The sequence below is a fragment of the Catharus ustulatus genome, chromosome 2 (genome assembly GCF_009819885.2).
Source record: "Catharus ustulatus isolate bCatUst1 chromosome 2, bCatUst1.pri.v2, whole genome shotgun sequence".
NCBI lineage: Eukaryota > Metazoa > Chordata > Aves > Passeriformes > Turdidae > Catharus > Catharus ustulatus.
The window spans coordinates 68,858,682-68,883,272 of NC_046222.1; the positions used below are offsets into that span (position 1 = coordinate 68,858,682).

Consider the following 24,591-nt stretch of genomic DNA (forward strand, 5'->3'; position numbering starts at 1 on the left):
TATTACACTGGCAGATATATGAGCAATTTTCACAAAGAAGAGGAAGCAAAATGTGAGGAAAAAGGTTTTGAGAAAGAGGCTCTTAAGGAGGGGAGAAAGACCATCTTCACAACTCTAGAAGTAGCAATCCTTCCTACATTAGCAATCTTGATTCAAAGCTGGGATGTGGTCAAAAGTGAAACTTCTTTCAGAATTTCAGCTACTCTCAACTGGACTTTTTCCCAGCATGCAGATTAGGATAATACCCTGTCTGTGTAAAAAGAAAGGTCCATGACTCCAAACAGCAGGAGTGCTGAAGTCAAAACAGTATTGCTTGACGGAACTGAATAAGTCTGAACGCTGTAACTACTTATTTTTGTTTTTATTAACAGGAAAGATGTGCCCCGTCATACACTTGTATTCATTCCAAGCATCTATCACCTGATTTTGTATATGATGTTATATTACTTAAAGATGATTCTCACAGCCTGAGCTTAAAATAAGAAGTTTCAACTCAATTGAAATGCAAAGACAAAATGCTGCATTCCTCTCCCAGCAGAGCTTTTATTTAATGTGCCAGATTAAGAAGCTTGCTCTACTTTACTGGATCAGAGTCAACACAGTTTGTCCAAGAAACTCAGAGATAAGGGGGAAACAGTTCTTAATCAGGCAAAATTCTCAATAAAATAAATGGGCACTTTGCCGACATATATTCTGCAGAATTTAAAATCATTATGTTTGCCTCAGCTATGTCTGAAAAAGTCAACTGCCGCTTTTATACCTATATTTTGGGACAGCTAACTCAATACAGAGGATAATAAAACCAAACTTCTCTCCTCCTGATGTCAGTGTTTATCACACTTTAATCAACTAGGAATCCTCTGAAGAAAATTCACACAGCAAGTTGGAACAGTATAATCTGAAGCTCCAGTAGGTTTGGATTAAGTACAGGGCATTTTACCGTTGTGTTAAACTAAAAAATATCACAGATCCATGGAATAGAATTGTGTTAATTTTTTTCCCCTGTGATTAGAAAATAACATCTATTTTATAACTATACAAGTTCCTGTTAAGGACACAGGCTACCATAACAACTACACTCAGAAGTACTTAATTTCTTAAAACAGTGGATGTAGTCTGATTTGCATATTCAACTGTTTTCATCAGTATCCACCTCAGTCTTTTTCTGTTAATTTCATGTTGTCCTGCTGTTCTTAGTATGTATCACAGATACTAAAACCTGAAACTCAATTTACATAGCTTGGATTTCTTTTTTTCAGAAATGTTTATCTTTAGACAATACTAAAAAATGTTGTCTATATGGATAAGTAACTCAAAAGTGGGCCATGCCAGAAAGTGTCTATGTAGTATGAGAGATTATATCAATGTACAGTAATTTCACGATTATAAGCTGCACCATTTTGACTACAATTTTGCTCCCAAACCGGAAGTGCGGCGTACATTCAGGAGTGGCTTATATATGAACAAATTTTGGAAATTTCCCAACCACGAAGTCCGATCCAGCAGCGGCCCTGGGCAGCGGGGCAGTGGCGGCGCAGCGGCAGCGCTGCCTGGCCCCGGGGGGCGCGGCGGTGGCACCAGCCGGGCACGCCCCTCTCCCTCCTCCCGGCGGCAGCGGCCAGGCACACCCCTCTCCCTCTTCCCGGTGGCACCGACTGGGCACACCACTCCCCTGCCTCCCAGTGGCAGCAGCAAGTGGGGCTGAGGCCGCTCCCTGGCGGCCGCCCTGAGCAGGGCTGAGCCAGTAAATGCTGCATTCCCGCAATTCTGTTACTAATTGGCAACTTCGTGAAAGTTGCACACGGATCCACGCTGCGAATGAAAGTGCGGCTTACAGTCCGGTGCGTCTTATATATGGACAAAGACCTCAACATTGCCGACACCCCGGAAGTGCAGCTTATACTCAGTGAGGCTTGTAATCGTGAAATTACTGTACTTAAAACTACTCCCTGTATATCACCCTGCAAACAGAGGAACTCAAAAGTCAGAACTGTGTATTTGGTACACAGTTATAGTAGAGCTACATTTATAAAAGTGGCAACTTGGCAGCTCAGTGGTTAAAGTGGTAATTGTGAAAAGTGACTGAGCTTCAGCTTCCGTAATTCTTGCTATTTAAAGTGAATTACTGCTTCTTGTTTAAACCCAGCTATTACTCAAGAAGCTGCAAGAGAAGGATGGGTGCCACATTAAAGAAAAAAATGTTACAGATCTTTGCATCTCCTTCAGCCTCTTTGTGGGAGGAAGAAAGAGGGATTATGGCAGAAACACGAGGAGACATATTCAACTCTTGATTACAAGCAAAACCATCAGGGAAACAGTTGTCATTTCACAAATAGGAAATTAATGAATATAAAATAAGAATTGGGTTCAGATAGCTTTTACTTAGAGTAAGTAGAGTTATATGCAGCCCTAACCTAAAAAAAAAAAAATTAACTTGGGAGTAAATGATATTAGCATCTTTTTGGCCTTTGTCCATGACTATAAAATGGCATTAATATACATGTGATTCAGACTTGAGATCCCTGGTCACTATTGCAGCCAAGAGCCTAAGTATATGAAATCTCCTTGGCTCTGCTAAAGCTCTAGTGCTAAATTCTGGGAAATGGTAACACTGATTCATCTCAAAACAGTCTATATATAACAGCAAGACTAGGCACACATAAAATTATGCACTATCTTGCCCCAAGGTTAGCAACATATTCCTAGTAGAAGGAAGAATGTTATTTTCATTCCCTGTAATCATGTGATAAATAGCTGTAGGGCAGATTCAGCAAGATCTCGAAGGTTATGATTTTACAATATAATGAATGTATGTCTAGCTCTCTGCCACCTGAAAAAGCAGCAAAACAAAGCAGGACTTGTCAGTATTTTGCTTATGGCAGAAGTCAGACATTGTCCAGAACCCTTTATGAGACACACTGCTACTTCTTAACTAGTTTGATTACAATGTTCACTCCAATACTTCAACAGCTTGCCTTTCCAGCATATGGCATAATTGGAAGCAGCAGCCAGCAGGTATCACAGGTGAATGGAAAATGTCTCACACTGAGTTAACTACTGACTGTATGGAATATGTGGTCTTGTAGGTAGGTTGATGGGGAAAAATAATGCTTATAAAAGTATATTAAAAATGAGAGGATGGGTGGAACACCTGTGCAGTATATGAGGCAAGCAAATTACCTAGAAAGGCTCAGAAAAAATATCAAAAAAAGTCATTAAGATTAGCTCAAAAATAAAGAGATGAGACACACAAAGGAACATTTTAAGAGATATGAACCCCTAACCTATGGACAGTTTCTGGAGAAACTTTTTAAAAGGTGGAAGATATACACAGAGAAGTGCATTCTTAGGAGCAGGCAGACTCAAGCTACTGGACAAAAAACTCCAAGAAGGCAACTCATGCCCAGGGACTGCTTCCCTCACTTGCAAAGGAACTGACATGTGTTCCTAGTTAACTCATTTATTGCCAACATGGACTAGACACCCAACATGAATGAAATGTTTTATTCTGATCCTATAAAATATATTCCCATAAAATACTATGGTTTACTTCAGTGAAAATAGAGTACAGGCACACCTATACCATCACCATCACAATGCAATGGCCTGTGCTGAATTAATGTTTGATTTTGGTAGTTCATATTGCTCCTCCTTAGGGGGGTGACTGAGTTATAGCCATAGCATGCAGCTGCAATCACTGGCTATCAAGCATAGTTCGCAGAACAGTAACACCAACATTGAAGATGTATGAAAATGCATTGGAATTGCACCAGATGGTGATAAAAACCTGTCAGGAACACTTACAGGTGCCTCTGCTAATATCATCAGTATTATATGTGAAAGTCCAAGGAGTTTAGTTCAACCACAGGACCAAATTGTATGGTTTTGCCAGGCAGTAGGACAGACCCACTTGGCATTACTTGAGAAGTGTTAAAGGACCCAGAGTAAGTACACACATAATTCATATTGTCAAAGGCACCTCACTGCAAGACAGTGTAGCATGATTTCACACTGAAGTATGTAAGGCAGTAAAAAGACCTTCTAATGATAAGGTATGTAGATTCACGTGTACAGTGCCAGTAGAGACCAACCCCAAGTGAATTGTTCCAGGTTGACCTTGAGCAGCTACAGTAAGGTACAAAATACCTCTTTCTTGTCTCCACAAGGATTTTACATTTAGGCAGATACCTCACAACAGCAATCTTGATATAAAACACTTTTTTTTTCTTTTTTTTTTTTCAGTGAAGATAGAATCTTTAAAAAATGAGAAAAAGGCACATCATGTTCAAAGAGTAATGAGTGTACAGCATGGTCCAAATGTAAATGAGGTTAAGTCTACCTCAGTCAATTGCATTGTGCAGAAAAAGACAAAACTGAAATTTCTCCCTTTATATTTCAAAAGATGTCTAAGAGCAGCAAAATTTACAGGAGAAAATGTCAAACAAATTGGTTTCACAGATAGGTAGAGTCAGATGATTTCTTTGTGTTTACAAGACTGAATATTCTGTTGCAAGAGTTAATGCGCTTTGTGAAAGTTACTATGGCATGGCTTATAAGCTTCAGCAAGATGTGGTGGCAGTTCAGATTTCATGACAGAATGCTAACTTATCTCTGATACTGAAAAAACTAATGAGGTGGTATACAGTTGTAGAGCAGTGTTACATGCGGAAATATGCAGGGATTTTTTTTTCTGTTTTTCATTATCTGTGTAACTGTATAGACACAAAAGTAATGAAAACCCAAAACAGGCAGCAAAAGCTTAAGGCTTTAAAACCGGAATAAAATAGTGTCAATGTTTTCTAACGGAAATATGATAAATTTACGCAATCTCAGAAAAAGCCTGATACTCCCACTTGCATTTATCTCTAGCCCCTGATACTCCCACTGCTGGGTCTAAGGTCTCATGGGTAGCGCCTCGGTGAAGATCACAATTAAGCTAACACAGGCAATTTATTCTCATGCTGGTTTTATTCAAGTTGAGGTGATGGCATAATGTTAAGCAATCTTAAGGATTGTCTTTGCTATGCTTGTTGCCTATGGCTTTTAATTGAAGGTGCTATCACAGCATCCCTATCAGATGCCAAATGTCATCAGCAGTAGCAAGCAGGAGCAGACAGTGCAGAGGGCTCTCCTGACCCCCAACTATCTTTACTGAGGACAGCAGGATGTAAGATATAAGACTTTTCAGTAGCTAGAGGCTTACTGAAATGAATTTCCACAATGCTGAATATAACTAAAGCTGGTATTTAGCACTAGGACTTGAAAATGTTAAATAATACCAAGTGTGAGACAGTGAATGCAGAGCGTTTTTTAATGTGGTCACCACTGATCCAAAGAATGAAAGCTCTAAAATCGGGAATTACTTCTGTGACATACTTTTGACAGATAAATACCATAGATGACAACGAGAAGTACTTTGTCTGGAGGTGATCTGCACCATCTATAAAGCTTCAGCAGGCACTGAATGAAACTGCTCTACTGAAAAGTGCTCAGCAAACTGCTTTGAAGAAGTAGACTCAAGGATCACTGACAATCTGTACATCACAGCAGCACTGCCAGCTTTCTTATTAAAGAATAAGTTTTCCTACAAGTTCAGTCATCTTTAAACCATTTTGAAATGTAAAGATACATGAATGTTTTCATCTCTCCTCCCAATCTCCCTTTTAAATTGCTGAATTCAAGAAGCACTATCTAGTTACTGGGTTGCAATCTCCACTCTTCTGCTTTGAGATGTACATTTTTTGTTCTTGTTTTCAGAATCAATTTTCTATCATAAGTCTGTGAGATAGCACATCTATTACAAATTGTGAATGCGTTATGCCATATATGAGAAAAGTATAAATTATCTCATAAAAAGAAAAGAATAAGCAAATAAAACGTATGAAATAATTATTTTGCCTACTTGTTTTAACTACAACACATATAGGATGGATTCCCATGTTATGTTGCTATCCAGATATGCTTCCAAATGTTTCAAATCCTTGAATCTTAAAGAGTATGGTTCATTAGAAGTCTTTATGTGGACACAAGCAATGTGTGATTATGAGTTGGGTGTAGAACAACAGATTGTACATAAAATGTGCCACATCTGCACTGTGATAATATATATTTGAGGGGGGAAACTCAGATTTCTGGTATGTGCATGAATATGTTTTACAAAAATAAGCATGCTTGGAGAATAAAAGAAGAGAATAAAAAGAGAAACATGAAAGGACAGAGACAGTATCTTACAAAAGAAGGAGATGTGTTTAAGCATCAGCTAAATGACACTGTTTTTCATATCATTTATAGTGGAAACTTGAAGACTAAAATACTTCATAAGCCATTAGTTTCTTGGTACTCTATAACAGATTAGAATATTTCTTAATCAACTGCTAAAGAATAGAAGAAGGCCAAAGCCTAGATTCAGCAAAGTTGAGTGATATTGAAATCCAGGCATGCTCAGTGGGGATGTTGTCAACAGACACATGACAAAACCACAGAAGTGCATCAGTTTCTCAAACCTCTCAAAAAACATCTTTTGTCCATTTCTTAGTCCAGAATCTGAAAAATCACATTAAGAAAACAAAAGTTCGATTTGTACTCAGGGAAGCAGATCAAAACCCCAAGAATGTTACAAGATTCAAATTATTTGCTGAAGATTCTGGACCCTGCTTTGCCCAGAGGCAGTTTGATAGCCTACACAGCCCACCCAGAAGTGGTCCTGCCTGAGGCTTATTATTGGGCTGAATGAAGTTTATTGCAATGCATTAATACTACACCAAGAATGAAGAATAACAAAATTAAATGTATTTTAGTCTTATTCATGCTTTCATATCATTTATGTAGGAGGGATATTTACATAATTCATACAGATAATCACTAACAGTTCCACTGTCCACCCAGACTTCCCAAACTGTACCAATATGCTCAACAGAACGGGCATTAGAAGCCAAGACTAACAGGATTGCAGCAACCTCCCTTCACTACACCCACATTTCTCATGTGTTACCCCACTATAGAAAAATATCGCCATTTTTAAATTTGAGAAAGAAAAAAGATGCAAAATAAAAATAAAATGCCAGTTACAGCAGTGGATCACCTATCCTGTCTCATTTTGTACTTCTGTTGACTGACAACCTGGTGCTCTTGTTGCATACAAAGGCAAAAAAACAGGCGTTCATTTCAAACTGAAATGTTTGACAGATGTAACAGTTTTCTGCAATGAAACTGATGAAATCTCAAATGGCAAAGTCCATTTCCTGTACAGTAGAGAGAGTAAATTTTAACAGGCAACGTTTACTATCCTTAGTAGACGCATATTTAATTTGGGGGGGGTGGGGGATGGGGGGGTGGTGACAGTTGTAGTTTGGTTGGTGTTGTTTGGTTGGCGGTTTTGTTGGTTTTGTTTGTTTCTTATTTCTCTGGAAGTAGTTAAAAACACGGGAGATGACTAGGGCTTTGTAAGTGGTACACAGCCTACCTCCTGCTGCTCTGCATGCTGCAGGCTTCAATAGCATCCATGTTTCAGAGAACTGTTGTCACAAACTGAAGGCAATTTCAAATTCTCTTAGCTGTAACACTAGCATGTCACTGATATTTTGACCTGTATTTTTGCAATGGTGAAAGTGAAACAGTTTGACAACTGACTGAAAATTCCTACTGCTATAGACACATACCTTTTACCAGATAGGTAAAAGAACATTTTTACACTAGAATGTGAATGGTCTGTACTAAGGTTCACAGAACAAGGTACCAAGCAATGTGCAATGCTGCGGAAAACCAGAAATACTCAGAACAGCACCAAAACAAAATAACTGATGTTTCATTGCACCATCTTGCTAAAACAGATAGCTGATGGCTAGATAACAATTCAATAAAAAGTCAGTAAGGCTCTTCCTGATAATTTGGAAGCCTTTGAATTTGAGTAATAATCTAACGGAGACTTTCCCAAAGGCAACTGTGCACATACATTTTTGTGCCCATACGCACTATTCAAATAACACCTTCACTTAAAGAAATACATAACCTTAAAACCTTTCTCTTAACCTCAGTGAGAAATAATGCTCTTTACTAGGAAAGTGAAAAATATGGATCTTTCAAATTTTAGTCTTCCCTAGACGCAGGATGCATCTCACCAAGCTGCGTTGCTCAGCTTTGACAACCAGCGTAAAGCACCATATTTTCTTCAGGGTGGGGTAAATCACAGACCCACTGAAACAGATTAGATTTGTTATAGATTTAGAAGTCAGACAAGATGAATCCCACCATAGTGTCATAAGATGCAAAAAGTGTGTGCAGGCACTACCAGCTGTGTAGTGTGTGAAAACTGTACAAATCATACTTTCTGTGAACATCACTTAGAGAAATAAGGCTGGATCCATCACAAGAAGCTGGGCACCTGAAGTAATCATGATGTTCAGATAGATTCATTACATGCTCTCAGAAGAGAGACTGGAATAACAACAATATTCCCAAAATCTATTTCACTGAATAGGATGCTAGTAAAAACAAAAGTTAAATATTCCCCTTCAAGCCGTGCATCCTGTCAACACTCAAAGGAGGTGTTCTCTTTAAATTCATTAGTCTGCACCATTCTCTGGACCTCCTGGACCCCTTCCTGTAAAATCAAGCTTTTATTGAAGTGAAAGTGAAGACACTCTTCCAAAAAATCTTTGGTAAGAGAAGACAGACTCAGTGGTCAAAGCATTCCACCATGAAGTTCAGCAGAGCAGCTACATAATTCATATGTAGAAACATATGTATCCTAGAGAACCTTTACATCAGAAAGACTATTGTTTCCTTAACTTTATATGTTTTGAAGGAGACAGATATCTGCATCCAGTAGGCTTAGTCATTCAAGAGCTACTACTGCTGGCTGCCAATCAAGAGGGGGGAAGAATAGCAAAATACCATTTCTAATTGAAGCACGCTGCAATGGTCTTCCTCTTAAAGGCTTTTAAAGGCTGTTTTAAAGGCTGTATGACCTTACAAGGGATAGGCTAAATTATTTCATTTGATGAAAAATATTGTACAGGTAGATATTTAACACTTTTTAATGTTAAAGAAAACCAATAAGAGATTTTTCTTACTAGTTAGTAACACATGAGGTGCTAAGAAGATCCTACAAAACTACAAATGAAGCATCTGATAATTTCACTGGAAGGAATGAGGGCAAATGAACAAATATCAGTTTCAGGCTACAAAATGTTTTATAAATCACTATCAGTAGCGATTTTCTTTCACCTATCAGCCAGTGAGAATATCTGATTTCAGTTTCTGGACTGGGGAGAGTTTGCCATTTAAAAACTCTGCCTTTCTGCAAACCTGGGGAGTGGAAATAAAGGAAGAAAGAAAAATCTGACTGCTGATCTTTCCCCTTTTATCAAATTCAGATCAAAATAAAAGGAGTTTTAATTCACTTAATTCCTGATTAATTTTACATATTTTTTAGATTTTGGAAATATTATCTCAATATCATTCTATTATTTTTATAAAGAAGTTAACATTGGAAAGAGCTGTAGATGGAATAAACCAGCAGATTTATCCCAGTTTGGATTCAGCTTCAAATGATGAACCGTTGTTCTAGAAAAAGCAGCTTTATAGTCCTCTTGTAACAGGAAGTGTGCATTTTCCAGACCAACTTTCAAGCAATAATATTAATATTTGTGCACAAAAAGTTCAGCGGACATTTAATCAGGTCATAGTAAACTACACATTCTACACACCAAAAAAATCCTGACAAATGAAGAATTACAAATATTTCTCTCTGTGCATCTGAAGATGCAGGACAACCCATGCCAAGACTTTAAAACAAATCTCACCTCCCCACCCCCAGTTGTAGCAAAAGAAAAAAGAACCGAAGAATGGGTAACTTTTGAGATTGGTACAAGTTAGACACCTCAGTATGATTACAAATCAGATTTTTAACTGCCTTTTTCTGTATTATCACATATAATTCACACTAAACACAAAACCCAAAAATTAAATTGGGAATGAAAGCCAAATCAATCCAAGATTTGAAAGTCCAGATACTTTTAGAAAGATTAACATGAATTTTGTGCCAAAATTATAGCTGCCCTTATGTTTTTCTGAAACCCCATGGACCGAGGAACAACATACACATGGATATGTGTGGCTACAACAATACTGATGCTAAAAACAATTTATTTTTTCTTCTTTCAAATTTTTATAATTTCACAACCAATGAAAAAGTAGTAGTATCCATTTAAGGTATCTTCTGCCCGAAACAGCTCTTTTTGCTTCAAGAGGGAGTTTAAAGCTCACTAGAAAATAATCCATCACAAGAAAATTATTGCAATTCCATTAGGAGGAACTTTTTTTTTTGTATAGTGTTTTAATTATAAGGGAATGGTTAACATGCATTTTGTGTCTAGACTAGCACTTAAAATCTCAGTTAGGTAAGATGCTGAAGGCCCTCATGCAGCAAATGTCTTTCTAAAAGATAGAAATGAACAAAAGATACTCTTCTCCCTCCACACTTCAGTAATGAAGCAGATGATACCATCCGTTCATCTCTTATCTACAGTCTGATAAATCTTTCCACTCAATGGAATGTTATCTCATGTAAACCAGAAATGAACTGATTAAGAGCCCTCATCAGTATATGGGCATAAATAATTTTACATACATCATGCGACAGGCTGGAAAGCCAAAAAAATAAAATAAGGAAAAAATAATACATTATTCTATGTACATTTTCTTCTTCCATTAATACATGGACATTACAGAATGTATGCAACATGGCTGTACTTTAATAGCAACTGAAAAAATTTACGAGTATACATTTTACAGACCACCATGATGCTCTGTGAAAGCAGTGATACTAAAATTTCAGGTACCACCTGTAATTCCTGTTAGATCTTTCAGAACACTATATGTCGATTTTGTCAGTTAAATCCTATAGGTTCAATGCAATTAAATGGTAGAGTAAGAAGATACAGCATCTCCTGAACTAAATTTAACTTGAATCCAGCTATTCTTGAACAGAAATTGCTTAGATGAGGATCTATCCATAGGCATTATGCAACTGGCCCTTGGACAGTATTGGGCAAGATAAACAATACTGCAAAAGTAAGAATCCTAGAATTGATGGAGAAAATTACTCAGGACTTGAAACCTGCACTTCAGACAGGTATACTGTTCCCATAAAGAGTTGCTGAATGCAAATGGGTCACAGTTTTCATATCTTTAACATCTGTTGTTTATACCCAAGAAAGCACATCAGGGGTAAGAAAATTAATTCCCCAATTGCTGTCAACTGCGTTAGGGAACAGCAATAAACAGCTTACTGTAAGCCTCTAGCTAGAATAAAATTGCTGTCAATAAAGTGTGGCTGATATGGTTTTGCTGTGCTAGAAGAAGAGATACTTTAGAAGTGAGAATCTGAAATGGAAACTAAAAGGATTCTCCCTTGTTCCTATATACAAAAGAACATTATCACAAAATTGCAATAGCATAAAACTCTCAAGATCTAGTTCTCACTCACGTGTGTGGCACAAATTTCTTAGCACATGTGAAACTTTGGCTTTGGATATTCGGGACAGATGAGACTCCACTGATTCTCATAAAAAATCTTTTGCACAGGAAACATTTAAAGAGAAATGAAGATTACTAAGCTTTTACTGTCTGATCTGTATACACAAAATGTTCCCTACTCTAGTTTAGCATGTCTACCCGTCACTATTGAAAATGGTATTATAGCTTAGGGTTATGTTCAGAAATCCATTATAAGTCTCAGTTTTCACATGCTCTTAACTTTCTGAAAAATTCTTCTTTTCAGCTGAAATCTTCCATGCTTGGTCTCAGCTCAAAGATGAATTTCTTTAGACATTTCAGCAAAATCTGTTAACCTATTTTTCAGTTATACAACAATAGAAAAAATACAGTGTACATTATCACAATTTCTAATATTTTAGTATAGATATACAAATATATACAGAACTAGAAAACAATTGAATTTTACATGCAGACACTTTTCCAGATGACTAGTCCTCACCCAAGACTAAAATCCATGCTAACATATAAACCAAGCTAAGCATACCAAAGAATGGATGTATCTTTCATTTATACTAAGTGATAAAACAAGGCCACTAAAAATAATACTGCACGCAGAATTGTGGAATGCTATGGTTACAGAATTTTAATATTTGCAGGTGACGTAAGCTCTGCACTGCTGTTCCAATGCAGATTTCCATCAACTTATGCACCTTGAAATTGCCACTCTCAGCGTATCAAATTAAGAGTCATTAATGTTTTCAGCTTTTCTTTTCTCTTACATAAACTCCAAACTTACATCCAGAGTAAGATAACATCAATTAGATTTGCCACATAAAGCTTAAGTGATGTGCATTGATCAGCAGGAGCCTGGATACTTGTTCCTTGATCAGGAAAGAAGTCCATTGGCTGAAAAAGGAACAAAGTAATCTCCACAGAGCTTATGTTATTGAATATAAGATTAAAAATATACTTTAGTATGGAATGTAGTTCATGTGTAATTCAAGCCCCAAATCCTTAATTTCTGCCACTAGAGCACAGAAATACAAGGACAGTGTTAGCATATACTAAACTTTCCTGAATCTTCTAGAACTGTGCATGTTTCCAAAACTTCTAAATTATCATTTTGATTCAGAAAAGTGCTTATAGTGTGCTTATGACTTCTTCTTGAAGACAACATCTCACGTCACTTGGACTTTAAGGATCTGCTTCAGTTTTACCATGTTAAATGAAAGTTAAGCACATGCCTAAATGCATTTTCATTACGAATGAAGACTGAAGGTTTTGCCCATAACCTATACTGATACATATTTTTAAACCTGTGTTACTTGTCACTGCTGTGCTTTAAATCTGATTAAATGAAGTTGTTATAATTTAAAATTGGGATAACCACAGTAAATTGGACTTAATTTCTTTTATTATTTAATCTATTGTTAATCTAATGACATTGAGTAGAAGTTTTTGTCTGTTTATTTGCTTTTCAAAAGAGATCTTTCACATAGAAGAATGCAACATGTTGTCTTCTGCTGTATTTCTATGTAGCTGTTTGGTGTAATGACTTACTAATTTGAAGCGCATTTTAAAGTTCAATCAAATACTGAAAAGAACACTGATTGAGAAGTCTGCATAGATTTCAGTATTCTTTATGAGTCATAACACTGATTTTGGAAGCTTAGCTATATAAGCTGGTGGTGTGCAACATCCTTTCCATACTCCTAATTATGTGAATTAGCATTTAGAACAATCCCAAGTTCAAGTATTCAAAAATGCTCTTTTCAGAGCATCCACCAGGTTTACTGCAAGATAGGCACTTGAAGGAGGCTTTGGTTTTCATACTGGGTACTTGTGAAACATCAGTCTGTACAATTCAAAGTCACATGCAAAAACTTAACCACAGAATTTCCACTAAATTTATTTATGATTGCACAGAAATTGCCCACCAAAAAAAACCCTAAAAAACCCCACAAAATTCCCCAAAAACCTAAGAATTTTTAAGTTGAATAATATATTTTAAATTCTAAAAGCTTTTTGATTTAAGACCCAGTTCTAACAGATTTCTAGGGCTACATGCCATCAAATGTATCAGGATTTCACTTGAATGAAGTCCAAGCACTGACTTAGGTCTCAGCTCTTTGCTAATATTAATGTATCTGCAAGACACACTGTGTGTACATTTACCTTGAACTAAAAGAAACTGTAAGTAAAGGTGGAGGATGCTGGTATTTCTTAGATATGTATTTATCCTGTATTTCATCTTTCCCTATCTTAACATCATCCACAACAATTCCCATGTTCTTTACAAAACACACCAAGTTACTGAATACATATATGTAACCTAACTCAACATTAGATGCAGAGAAATTAGTAATGTTTAACCTGAAGAAAACAGTACAATGGCACAGAACTAAGTAACTCTTCCTAAAGGAATTTGTAAAAATTTTTTTTCTCATGCTGTGGCATTAGCACACTACTGTTCAATAAGATCTTTAATCTGAATACTTTGCTGAAAGGCCATACTCTATCACAATTTTTTTTAAAAAAGACTTGTGATGGTGTATTTCACTCCTGTGCCAGTGCATATTAGCAAAGATACATCCTAATTTTAGGAATTACAGACAGAAGAATAGAAAGATTGCTCATGATTACTACCATTTATGGTTATACTAGTCCAGCCAAAAATTGACAAGGAAGCATAAAAATACTACCTCCTGTAGCACTCATCATTGGGAGAAAAAAACCCAAAAAGACACTATATCGTTCCCCACAGAATAAAAATATACAAACTCAGATTAGGCAACTGTCTGCCTAAGCAAGAGTTGTATTTTCATTTACATATAATAATACAGCTTTTTCAGGGAGCAATCCAAATCATGAGTATCTGCTGACTTCAAAAAGGATACACTAAAACCTCAGTGAAATTTGAATCAGGTGTATATATAGTTATAATTACATGTAGTATTAAATGGAGACCAGTGTATTTAATGTAATGAACACAGGTAACTCTGGAAATACCACCGGTTGTTTCTGTACGAGTGTGGGAGTTTTTCCCCCCTTATGTTCAATTTCACCATGCAGAGCTTACACATTCTGTCATGTAAAAAAATTCTGGGTGTCCCAACTGCCTCTAGATACTGTGGGGAGTTAAGTCTGAGTTTTCTGATACAGTTTGGAAAGCTAATTAACACCTAAATTAAAATAACCTCAAAACAGAAAAGGAATACATGGTTTGGGGGGAATTGCATTTTGCAACTAAAACTGAGGGGAAAACTTCAGACAAGTAAGCACAGACTATGCAGAGATCTTCTATAATTTTTTTTTTTTTTAATATTTTTTTTACTTGCTCTGACAGTGTGTGTACGACGCTGTGAGATGGCTTGGGGAACAGACCCTTCTTTAAAGCCCCTAAGACAGCTTAGGGGTTTGTGACACTCTTCCCTGGGGTTTTCAGTGTCTCGTAAGAAGGAGCTGTGTCAGAGCAGCTACTTTAGCAGAACTGCCTCCAAAGCGCTTGTTTTATTCTTAGCATCTTGTCAGTGTGACACCTCACAGACACGCAAAGTCAAGACACACTTCTGGGAACGGCACATTCATCTCAGATAAGGCTAACGCAGCAGCAAGAGGACGACTTTGTCCTAAACTTGGCTACCGTCAAAATCGCTTCGCAAAGACAAGCCTAAATGTGTCTCGCGTGGCTCCCTAGGATCCATATCCCTGATCAACTCAGACAAACCACCATCACTCGGAGGGTATTGCGCCCGCAAGGAACAGGGACGCGACTCCAACGACCGGCCGAGCCTCGGTGGGCAGGGAGCAGGGTGGGAGCGGCCCGGCCCCGCGGGAGCCCGGCCGGCCGGGACGAGGCGGCGCTCCGGGCTGGAATGCCGGCCTGGCCGGCCGGGACCAGGCGGCGCTCCCGGCTGGAATGCCGGCCCGGCCCGGCCCGGCCTCCCCGCGCGCCCCAGTCCCCTCAGCCGCCGCAGCGCTGGCGCGGGGCCAGCGCGCGCCGCGCGGTGCCTTGGCGCCATCTACGGGCCGCGCGCGCGCGCGCTCCCGCGGCGCCCGCCGACGAGCGCCCGTAAAATGAATTAAGACAGCACCGCATTTAAATCTTTATTAGCAAGGAATTATTAGACCTAAGGAAAAAAAAAATAACAAAACCTAATGCTGGATTTGGTTGAAATATGAGTCTTTCAGCCTCCTAATCCCTCTTCATATGGCGTGTTTCACAGTTTAAAATGAGATATGTCAGATCACTTACGCATTACTAAGATGAGAAAATATTTACAATGGACTGACTTTTTTTCTTTTTCCTGCATAATTCAGATGTATTCAGAGAACGCATTCCTTCCAAAAGTATGCTTTGGCCATTCTTTAAAATATGCAGCAGACCGTCTATGTGATACCAACTTTCATCTATTACAACAAAATCAAGTTGAACTCAAACAAGAGGAAGACTTACATATGGCTTAGTTAAATCCTACCAATAAACCACGTGCTTCACTGATGTAGTAGCTTGGAAATTTGGCTGTCTTTGTTAGGGAAAAAAAAAATTAACTCTTTTAGTAACACTACCTTAGCCAGGTTCCAAATCAGTTTGAACTGGAAAAGAAATTCAAGCCAACTCACTTTGAAATTTGAAACAATGTAAAGATCCCTTCAACCTTGAAACAGTCAAATTTCTGACTAAAATTTATCACATAGGGAAACAGCTCTTCAGTAAGTTTTACAATGGGACAGTTAAATACTGGGGAGAAAAAAAAAAAAAGTGTTTATTTTTTTATTTTAGCTTTGTTTATGCACATGTATATGCCCATGCACAGAGGCATAACAGTCCTCTAACAATCAAAATTCTTTAAAACCAAAAGTATCAGAGGCATTTTGCAAACACATGGTTAATGGTTAAGCCCCACTAAATGATAGAGGTCAAAGCTTTTGTTTGTTTGTTCTTGTTTTTGGTGTCTGGTTTGAGTTTTTTTTGTTCCCCCCATAATGTTAACTAAATTAAATTAGAATGAAACAAAAAAAAAAAAAGCCCGGAAAAAAAAAAACAAACCCACAACACAGTGGCACTTTTAATACTGGTTGATCGGGCACTTGTATGCAGTACTTATAGACCAGTAAAAGTGCTCGTTTACCTGTCTGGTGTGTAAGGGGCCCTTTGTCTTGAAGCCTCCTTGGGAACTGCACTCTGAGGCACTGAAGTGATCTGAACTAGTGGAAGAGCGTTTGGAAAGGGTGTCACAACCACCAACAAAGGTGTTGTCCAACGGGAGTTCCTGAATCACATGGTGCTTTTTCACTGAAACTGGAGTGTCAGGTTTGAGATGAAAAGCAGACTGCGGAGAGGCAGATTTGTAATGCTTGGCAAGATCAGGACTGTTAGGCTTAAAGGTTGATGGTGGTGCTGTGCCCCAATCAAATCTTCCTATACTTTGCTCCTCCAGCTCTGCTGGAAGGCTTATTGTCCCGTTGATAGGTTCATGAACTGCATCATCAGGTTTGGACTCCTCAATGGTCACAAAGTTCAAAAGGGAGCTCTTTGGAGATTTCCTTTTCTTCCTTTTCTTTTTCTTGTTTTGCTTGTTTTCCTGATTGGGAGACATCCACTCAGCACCTTGCTTGCTCCTCTGGGCAGCTTTGAATCTGGAAGCATGCCGACAGCGAACAAGAACCGTGACAAATATCACCACTATGACAACCATGGCACCCGCCACAATAGCGATCATGATTGTGAGATAGTCCTCATTTTGGTAGGGTTGGCTACTGTCCCCTATGTTCCGATCCAAAGGTGTTTCCATAGTCCTGCGTATCAGGTCATAAATATAGGAGGCATTTCCAGCAGTATCATTTACATATAGAAATACAAGCACAAGAGTATGCAGGGATTTGGGATAACCCAAATCACTTATGTTGACAACTAAGCGATGCAGCCCCACATCATTAGGAGTTGGTTTTTCTTCCAGAGTGATATTACCTGTCACTGGATCAATCCGAAACAAACCTTTGTTATTGCCGCTTACAATCGTGTACTTCAGTTCAGCGTTCATGCCAGTGTCTATATCCACAGCAAAGACTTCGGCTACCACCGATCCTGGAATTGCTGAGAGTGGCACTAGCTTAAAAGAAGTATTAGAAGGTGGGTAGATGACAACAGGACTGTTATCATTAACATCCATCACGTTTATTGTCACTTTTGCTGTAGAAGAGCGAGGAGGTTGCCCTCCATCCACTGCCTTAACATCAAAGGTGTAAGAACTCTGCTGTTCTCGATCAAAAGAAACGTTGGACTTTATAACTCCAGAGTATGGATCCAGCACAAAGTTCTCATTGTCATTCAGGATGGAGAGGGTCACTGCTTTATTCTCCCCAGCATCTGCATCAGTCACTGTGATCACCCCCACTGTGCTATACTTTGGTAAGTTCTCTGATACGAAAAACTGGAAATGATTATGAGTAAATTTGGGACTGTTGTCATTCTCGTCCAACACAGTAACAATTACAGCTGCTTGACTCTGCAAAGGAGGGGTGCCGTTGTCTCGGGCTGTAACAGTGAAAATGAAACGTTCCTGCTCTTCTCTGTCAAAAACTCTGGAGGCTGTCAAAACTCCTGTCTTTCGATCCAGATCGAAAAAGGAGGCATTAGGACCAAGCTGATAAACAATGTCTGCATTTTTCCCACTGTCTTCATCTGTGGCACTAATAGTTGTTAAGTATAGACCACGTCGGTTGTTTTCAGAAACTGACAGCTCAATTACAGGCTGGCTGAAAATCGGAGGGTTGTCATTTTCATCCTCCAGCTTAACTCTTACCAGGGCAGTCTGGTTCAAACTGGGCTTGCCAGAATCAGAAGCCACAATTTTAAAGCTGAATTCTTTGGTGCCCTCATAGTCCAACAAGGAAGAGGTCTCTAACAAATACTGGTTGTCGTAAACTGCTTTCAAGTGGAAGGGGACCTCTCTCTCAATGAAACAGATCACTTTGCCATTCACATCAGTGTCCTTATCTGAAACTGTAATTAGTGCAATCTTTGTATTGATGGGATCTTTCTCAGATAAGTACACTGTGCCATTGATGGGACTTATTATGTACCTGAGGTCTATGTTAGGAGGGTTATCGTTTACATCAGTGACATTGATGGTGACAGTTGCCCGGGCTGGTGTAGAGCTACCATCACTAGCCAGCACTGTCACTTTGTGAATAGCAGTCTCTTCTCGATCTAAGGACCTCTGAACTGTAATCAGCCCTGTGGTGTTGTTTAAAGCAAAAAATCTTTTGGTTGCAGGGGCGACTTGGGCACCAAAAATATATCTGATTTCTGCATTGCTTCCTATATCAGCATCTGTAGCATGAAGCTGAATTACAGAGGTGCCTACAGGGGCATTCTCTGGTATATGAACCTCTACTTGACTCTCTTTAAAGACTGGCCTGTTATCATTGACATCACTTACTGTGACTTGCAGGATAGCTGTGCTGGATTTCTGGGGGGTACCTCCATCCTCCACTTTGATTTTCATCACGTAGGTGTCCTTTTGCTCTCTGTCCAAATTCTGCTGCACAATCAGCTGAGGCCATTTCTCCCCTTCTGGAGTTTCTACAATATCCAGTCCAAAGACACTCTGCCCATTTAACAACTCATAGTGCTGCACACCATTGAAACCTGTGTCAGGATCTGTTGCTGATGGGATTGGAAAGCGACTGTTGATCAGAGTGTTTTCTGGGATGGAGATATTGATGACAGGGGATGGAAACATAGGCGCATTGTCATTAGTATCTTTTACAATGATTTTAATTTTGATCAACCTAAAAAAGTCATTAGGGAGAATCACCACTTCAAGTTCAAAGAAACACTCATTTTCTTCTGCATAGGAAGCTCCAGCACACAGTTTTTCTCTGTCTATTCTGTTAGATGTTGTAAAGATTTCCCCCGTGTTACTGGACACTTTGACCAGAGGTGCATCCCCTGCTTTAGACACCAGTCTATAGACAAGGCTGGCACTGGTCCCTGTGGCAGCATTGATATGAGAAATGTTCAGGTCCTTTGGTATGTTCCCTATGGGCACGTTTTCAGGCAGTTCCTCTCTAATAGTGTAAATAAGTTCTTGAGCTATAGCAGAATCCAGCCTTAGACAGGCAATCAAAGCAGCCAACAGGTAAAAATCCCTCAGGTCCATGATAATGTTTTTATTCTCTTTTCACGGATTTTAGGACTTAAAGGTTTCCAGAGAGGAATGATGCGTGATTTGCAAGAGGAGGCATGCATGGACTGCAGGATGCATTACATCTCATTTCTTATTTGGAGACACCACTGTCAACACAACCACACAGAACAGCATTATTGTTTTTTAAGGCATGATAAATCCACAATCTCCAACTACTACTTGTTTTTGCAATGCACGCTTCCAGCAGTACATTTTCCTACTGCTCCCTTTTACAAGCAAGCCCTCCGGACAAATGCACCAATATCCCATCGGGTGCATTTGCTCAGAGCACGAATGAAAAGAACTACTTGCAGGATTAAAGGTAGCTACTGTTTCAACATGTAGTTTCTGAATAATTTCTTGGTACACCGTGAAATCCATAACGTGCATTCCCACTCTACCCTCCTCCACCCAGACATTTGGTGCAAGTAAAAAAACCTTCCCGGACTACTTCTGGATTCTAACTGCTATGTCAGCTGCCAAATGTAATTTGCTGTTTGCTTCCATACGTATTTTTTAGCTCTTGCTAACCAGATTCTCCTCTGCTCGCTGTGCTTTGCATGCCCCTCTGTAGCTATCGTACTGGGAAATAACCACCCGGACATGCTGCTGCTGCAGCAGTCGTCACTGGCTACTTCACATCCCTGTTAACTGATGAGACAATAACAGGACTTACAGTTTCTTACACTCTCAGCTCAGTGTTTCTTCTCCAGATGTTGGATACTTCTCCTTCTGTTTAATAACCTAAAACTTTACTTGTTTTTAAACACAGTCTAAATCAGGAGGCTGGAAATTCCAAATGTAACTTAGAAGCAGGGAGCATGTTTACACATGGGGGAAATATACATTTTCTGATGACATGAGGAGGAAAAAAAGGTGCAGCCTTTCCCCGTTGACACTAATCTCCCTTCAGGATGATATTAGCAGCTGCCACATATAAATACTGCAGACTAATAATGCAGGAGGAAGGAAAAAAAGAAAAAAAAAAAAAAAAAAAAGAAAAGCGACTGACAGACTTCTGTTTGCATGCACTGCTAACCGCGAATTATCGGGGTGCAAGGCTGCCAGCACCTACAGTCTGACGGAACTAGGCAGCCCTAAGCACTAATCTTATCTGCATTAAGCTGCACGGTAACTGATGCCTGTGATTACTTCCAGCAGAGTAATGCAGGTAGGGATGCAGAGACAGCGAGTAGGTGAGCCTTTCCCACCAATATCAACTGAATCCCAAACACTGATTCTTTCCTTAGATAAATATACTGCGTGTTGGCTTTTTTTTTTTTTTTTTTTTTTTTTTTTCTTTAATGGAAATGCATCTCAGTGTAAGGGTAACTTTGCACTTACGTTAGTTGTCTACCTTTGACGATCTGCTGCAGCTAAGCAATGATCTGTTCCAGCAGATAGAGCACAATGCATCTGGTAAACCACCAGTTTTGGAGAAATCAGCAGCAGCCAAACGCTTCCTCCTCGAGATATGTGTTGCTTCAGGGTGGCAAATTAGCAACTCCAGGGAACAAATTCACAGTTCTGTCGTTAGTCATCCTCTCCACGTTTCATTCCTATGAAGCGGCGATCCTTTGGGTGCCTAACGTGCACGCAACAACCCAAACAAACAGCAAGAGAAAAAATCCGGTGCACTTCTTAGAGCGGGGGTATTTTCCACTCTGCACTGCACACCATTCCCGTCCCTCTCTCGGCAGAGCAGAGGCAGCTACATGAAGTCTGCAACTTCTGACTGGAAATGGCAAGAGTTGGTCTGGCGGTGCTTCTCCCTCTTTAGCTCTGGGGTGACAGTTGCCCAAAAAAAAAAAAAAAAAAAAAAAATTTAAAAAAAATTAAAAAAAAAAATCCTAATAGGTTATTGCTTTAGTGACGGGAGGAAGCGGCGGCTGTTTCCCTCCTCCCTCCCGCCTTCCCTCCCTCCCGCCCAGCCTCTCTCCCTCACATACGCTCTCTCCTTCTCCCTCTCTCTCTCTGAACTGAAATTCTTGATATAACTCTCAATAAGCCCAGAGGGAGGGTGGGAGCGGTGCGAGGCCACCCCTCCCGCAGCACCGCATTGGCCCGCGCCGGCGGGGGCGGTGGCTGGCGGAGCGCGGCCGCGGCATTGGCCGCCGGGCACGTCGCTCCCCGCCCGGCCGCGCGGAGGGGGCTGCGCGCCGCGCGGAGGCACGGCCAGGGGCGAGGGGCGCGGGGACGCGCGGCCGAGACTGGCGGGAGTGCGCGGGTGTCGCGGCCGCCCGGAGCGAGGGCGGGCTGGCGCTCCGCGGGGCGGAAAACAGCGGCGGGTTTGCGCGTAGCGGAGGGGTAATCGGGAAATAAGGGCTTGGTGTGCGTTTGCGTTGGTGGTGTGGTTTGAGGTTTTGGGGGGGCCGGGGATGCCTCGGTGCGTGCTCGGTGTCGCTTGCGCGGGGCAGCGCGACCGCCGGTGTGCGGGTCGGGCCCGGCGCGGAGCGCTGCGGTGGGCGCGGGGCTGGCACCCGGCGCCGCGCAGGTTCGGAGGGAAGCGCCTGCCCCGGCCCGCCTTCGCCCGGTTCGGCCTTATATTTAATACATGCCCTTTCATCTATAATTCAGGCTGCTCTGACTCCAGCCCTGTCTCGGCTCCCATTTACGCCTGCACACCTTTCTCCTTCCCCTTCCCGAAGGGTCAGCCGAGACACTCGCCAAGGGAGGGAGAGAGCTACTCTGCTGGTTTGGGTTTTGTCTGCTTAAACATTGAACTGGAAAAGATTCCTCCTGTCTGTGGTTTGATAAATAATAAAAGTGATCGTTTCGCTTTCCCCATAAATGACACAGGTAAATTATCCAGCTAGCCACAAAGAAGCATCACATGCCTGGAAGACACTGTAATAAAATGCCAATGTATTATGATATGAGTGACCTCAAAAGTGTGACAAGAAGATGATTATAGTGCATTATCTATAGTGCATTATATGTAGTGCCTTTTTCAACGTTTTCTGAAGCATGAATGAACCTTTATTTGACTATGCTTTTATTGCTATCTTTTCTCAGCTTGAACTTGCAAGCTGTATGATAGAACCTATCCAATTTAGTAAGCCCAGCCAGCCACGCTGACTGCTGCTTCTGGTTAAGCCTTTCAAATATATATGCATAGAAAAAAAACAAAGACAACATCAGCATTTGACTTTTTCTGTATGTGGTACTCTCTCGTTTGCACATTTTCAGTGTATAGTATTGGTGAGTTAAAGATTTGAGTTCTACCTTGAGGATTTTACATTTTCAGATGCAGGCTTTTAGACTCCGACATGTATCTGACATAGGATGCACTGTTAACAAATGGTGGAAACTGCTTGTACCTCTCAGAGGTCAGTAATTTGCATGACTTGGAATTGTGTGCTACATACTGATAAATGTACATACCTTGCAAGTCACATGGATGCAGACACTGTATGTGAGCACTGCACATCCTGTAATCCCATGATGCGTAAAGATTAAACACTGAGTTTTGCTGTGCTTTGTAGTTGTGTACAAAATATTCGTGTTACAGATAGACACAGAAAAAAAAAACTGATCCCAGCTTTGATGACATCAAGTAACGTTAGAAAACAGAACTGGATCTAATAATAGTTTAAGAAAAATGTTCATTATGTAATACAAGAAGGATGGCTAGAGCTCCAGCGCTGAAAGTCAAGCAAGTGACATGAAGGAGCAACCTTACTGCCAAACCACTTAGAAAAAGAATTCTGTGAATGAATTAAGTATGCAGTTCTTTTGTCTTTTAAAATACAAAGCAGAACAACCATTAATAAAGGAGATAATTAGAACTGCTAGCATTCTGTGTAATGCAGTCTGCTTCTGAAATACGGCATGTTTATGTATGCATTAATAATACCCACATTTTTCCTGACACTAGTCATATCACAGCAGTATGGCATCACAGACGTTTTATAGCCTCATTCTAGTAACATCACAGGCATATAACATTCTTATTCTAATCACACCATAGTCATTTCAATGTCACATTGTAGTCACATCACATAGCCTGGTAATAATTATTTAACTTTATTGCTAAGCTGAATAGTTTTCTGTTTGTTCAGGGATGACTTAAACCTGTAGTCAGAACCGATTAGCACATGCTCATAAATGAGCTCTTCTCATGTACACAGGGTTAGACTCATGAAAAGTTAGAAAGAGAAAAAAAAACCCAAAACCAGTGAACTAGTGTCTGTTGGACTTAAACCCAGTGCAATCACAAGTCACAATAATTGCACATTTTTGCTGTTTTCAGAAGTAATTTTAGAAAGCCAACAATGTTTACATGTAGATCTGTCATGTTAATGTTTACGTGTGTGCTTTAAAACGCTGTAGTTCTTTAACTAATCATACATTGTTAACCTCATGGAAGAGGCATGTCTTCAAACTGTTGTACTTGCACACCAGATTGTAAAATTGAGGCCCAGAGTACCAAAGGGGTTAGAACTGTCACAACTGTTTCTAATAATGGTGGAAAAAGAATGGAAAGGACTGAATTCCTGAGCAGGAGCTGGAATCACCCAGTGCAGCATTAACGCCACCCCTGCTTTGTGAGGAACTGCTCTGAGACGTGTCCTGTGCTCACTTGAGTAGCCATGTTTATCCTCTGGTAGTTTATTCCATCGTTCTTATATTTGAGAAAACTGCAGTATTCGGTGTCACATTCCCCTCAAATGCAGCTGTGGTGCTCTTATTTGTACTGCTTCTTAATAGTTACCTTTCTTTACCATTATGACTTAGCCTTTTGTCTATATATAGGAACACTGTATTCATAATCACATCACAACCTATTAAAATGACTTCTGTATTATAACTTACTAACTATTCATCCACATCATTGCTTGTTATCTTCGCCTCCATATTATTATGTATCAAATTCTTTACCATATCATATTTGACT

General features: G+C 39.9%; 1 protein-coding gene across 8 annotated transcripts in view; it reads right to left on the minus strand.

The window, feature by feature from the left end:
- PCDH9 (protocadherin 9) overlaps positions 1 to 21,704 on the minus strand; it is an 836,069-nt gene extending 814,365 nt beyond the window's left edge. For all 8 annotated transcript variants that reach the window (XM_033052274.1, XM_033052272.1, XM_033052273.1 and 5 more), the window contains exons 1-3: positions 21,644 to 21,704; positions 21,039 to 21,476; positions 16,632 to 19,801 (exon numbers count right to left, since the gene is read on the minus strand). In XM_033052274.1, coding sequence (XP_032908165.1) covers positions 16,632 to 19,667 — 3,036 coding nt within the window. In that variant the 5' untranslated portion in view covers positions 19,668 to 19,801; positions 21,039 to 21,476; positions 21,644 to 21,704. The remainder of the gene's footprint in view (positions 1 to 16,631; positions 19,802 to 21,038; positions 21,477 to 21,643) is intronic.
- Positions 21,705 to 24,591: the final 2,887 nt, after the last annotated feature.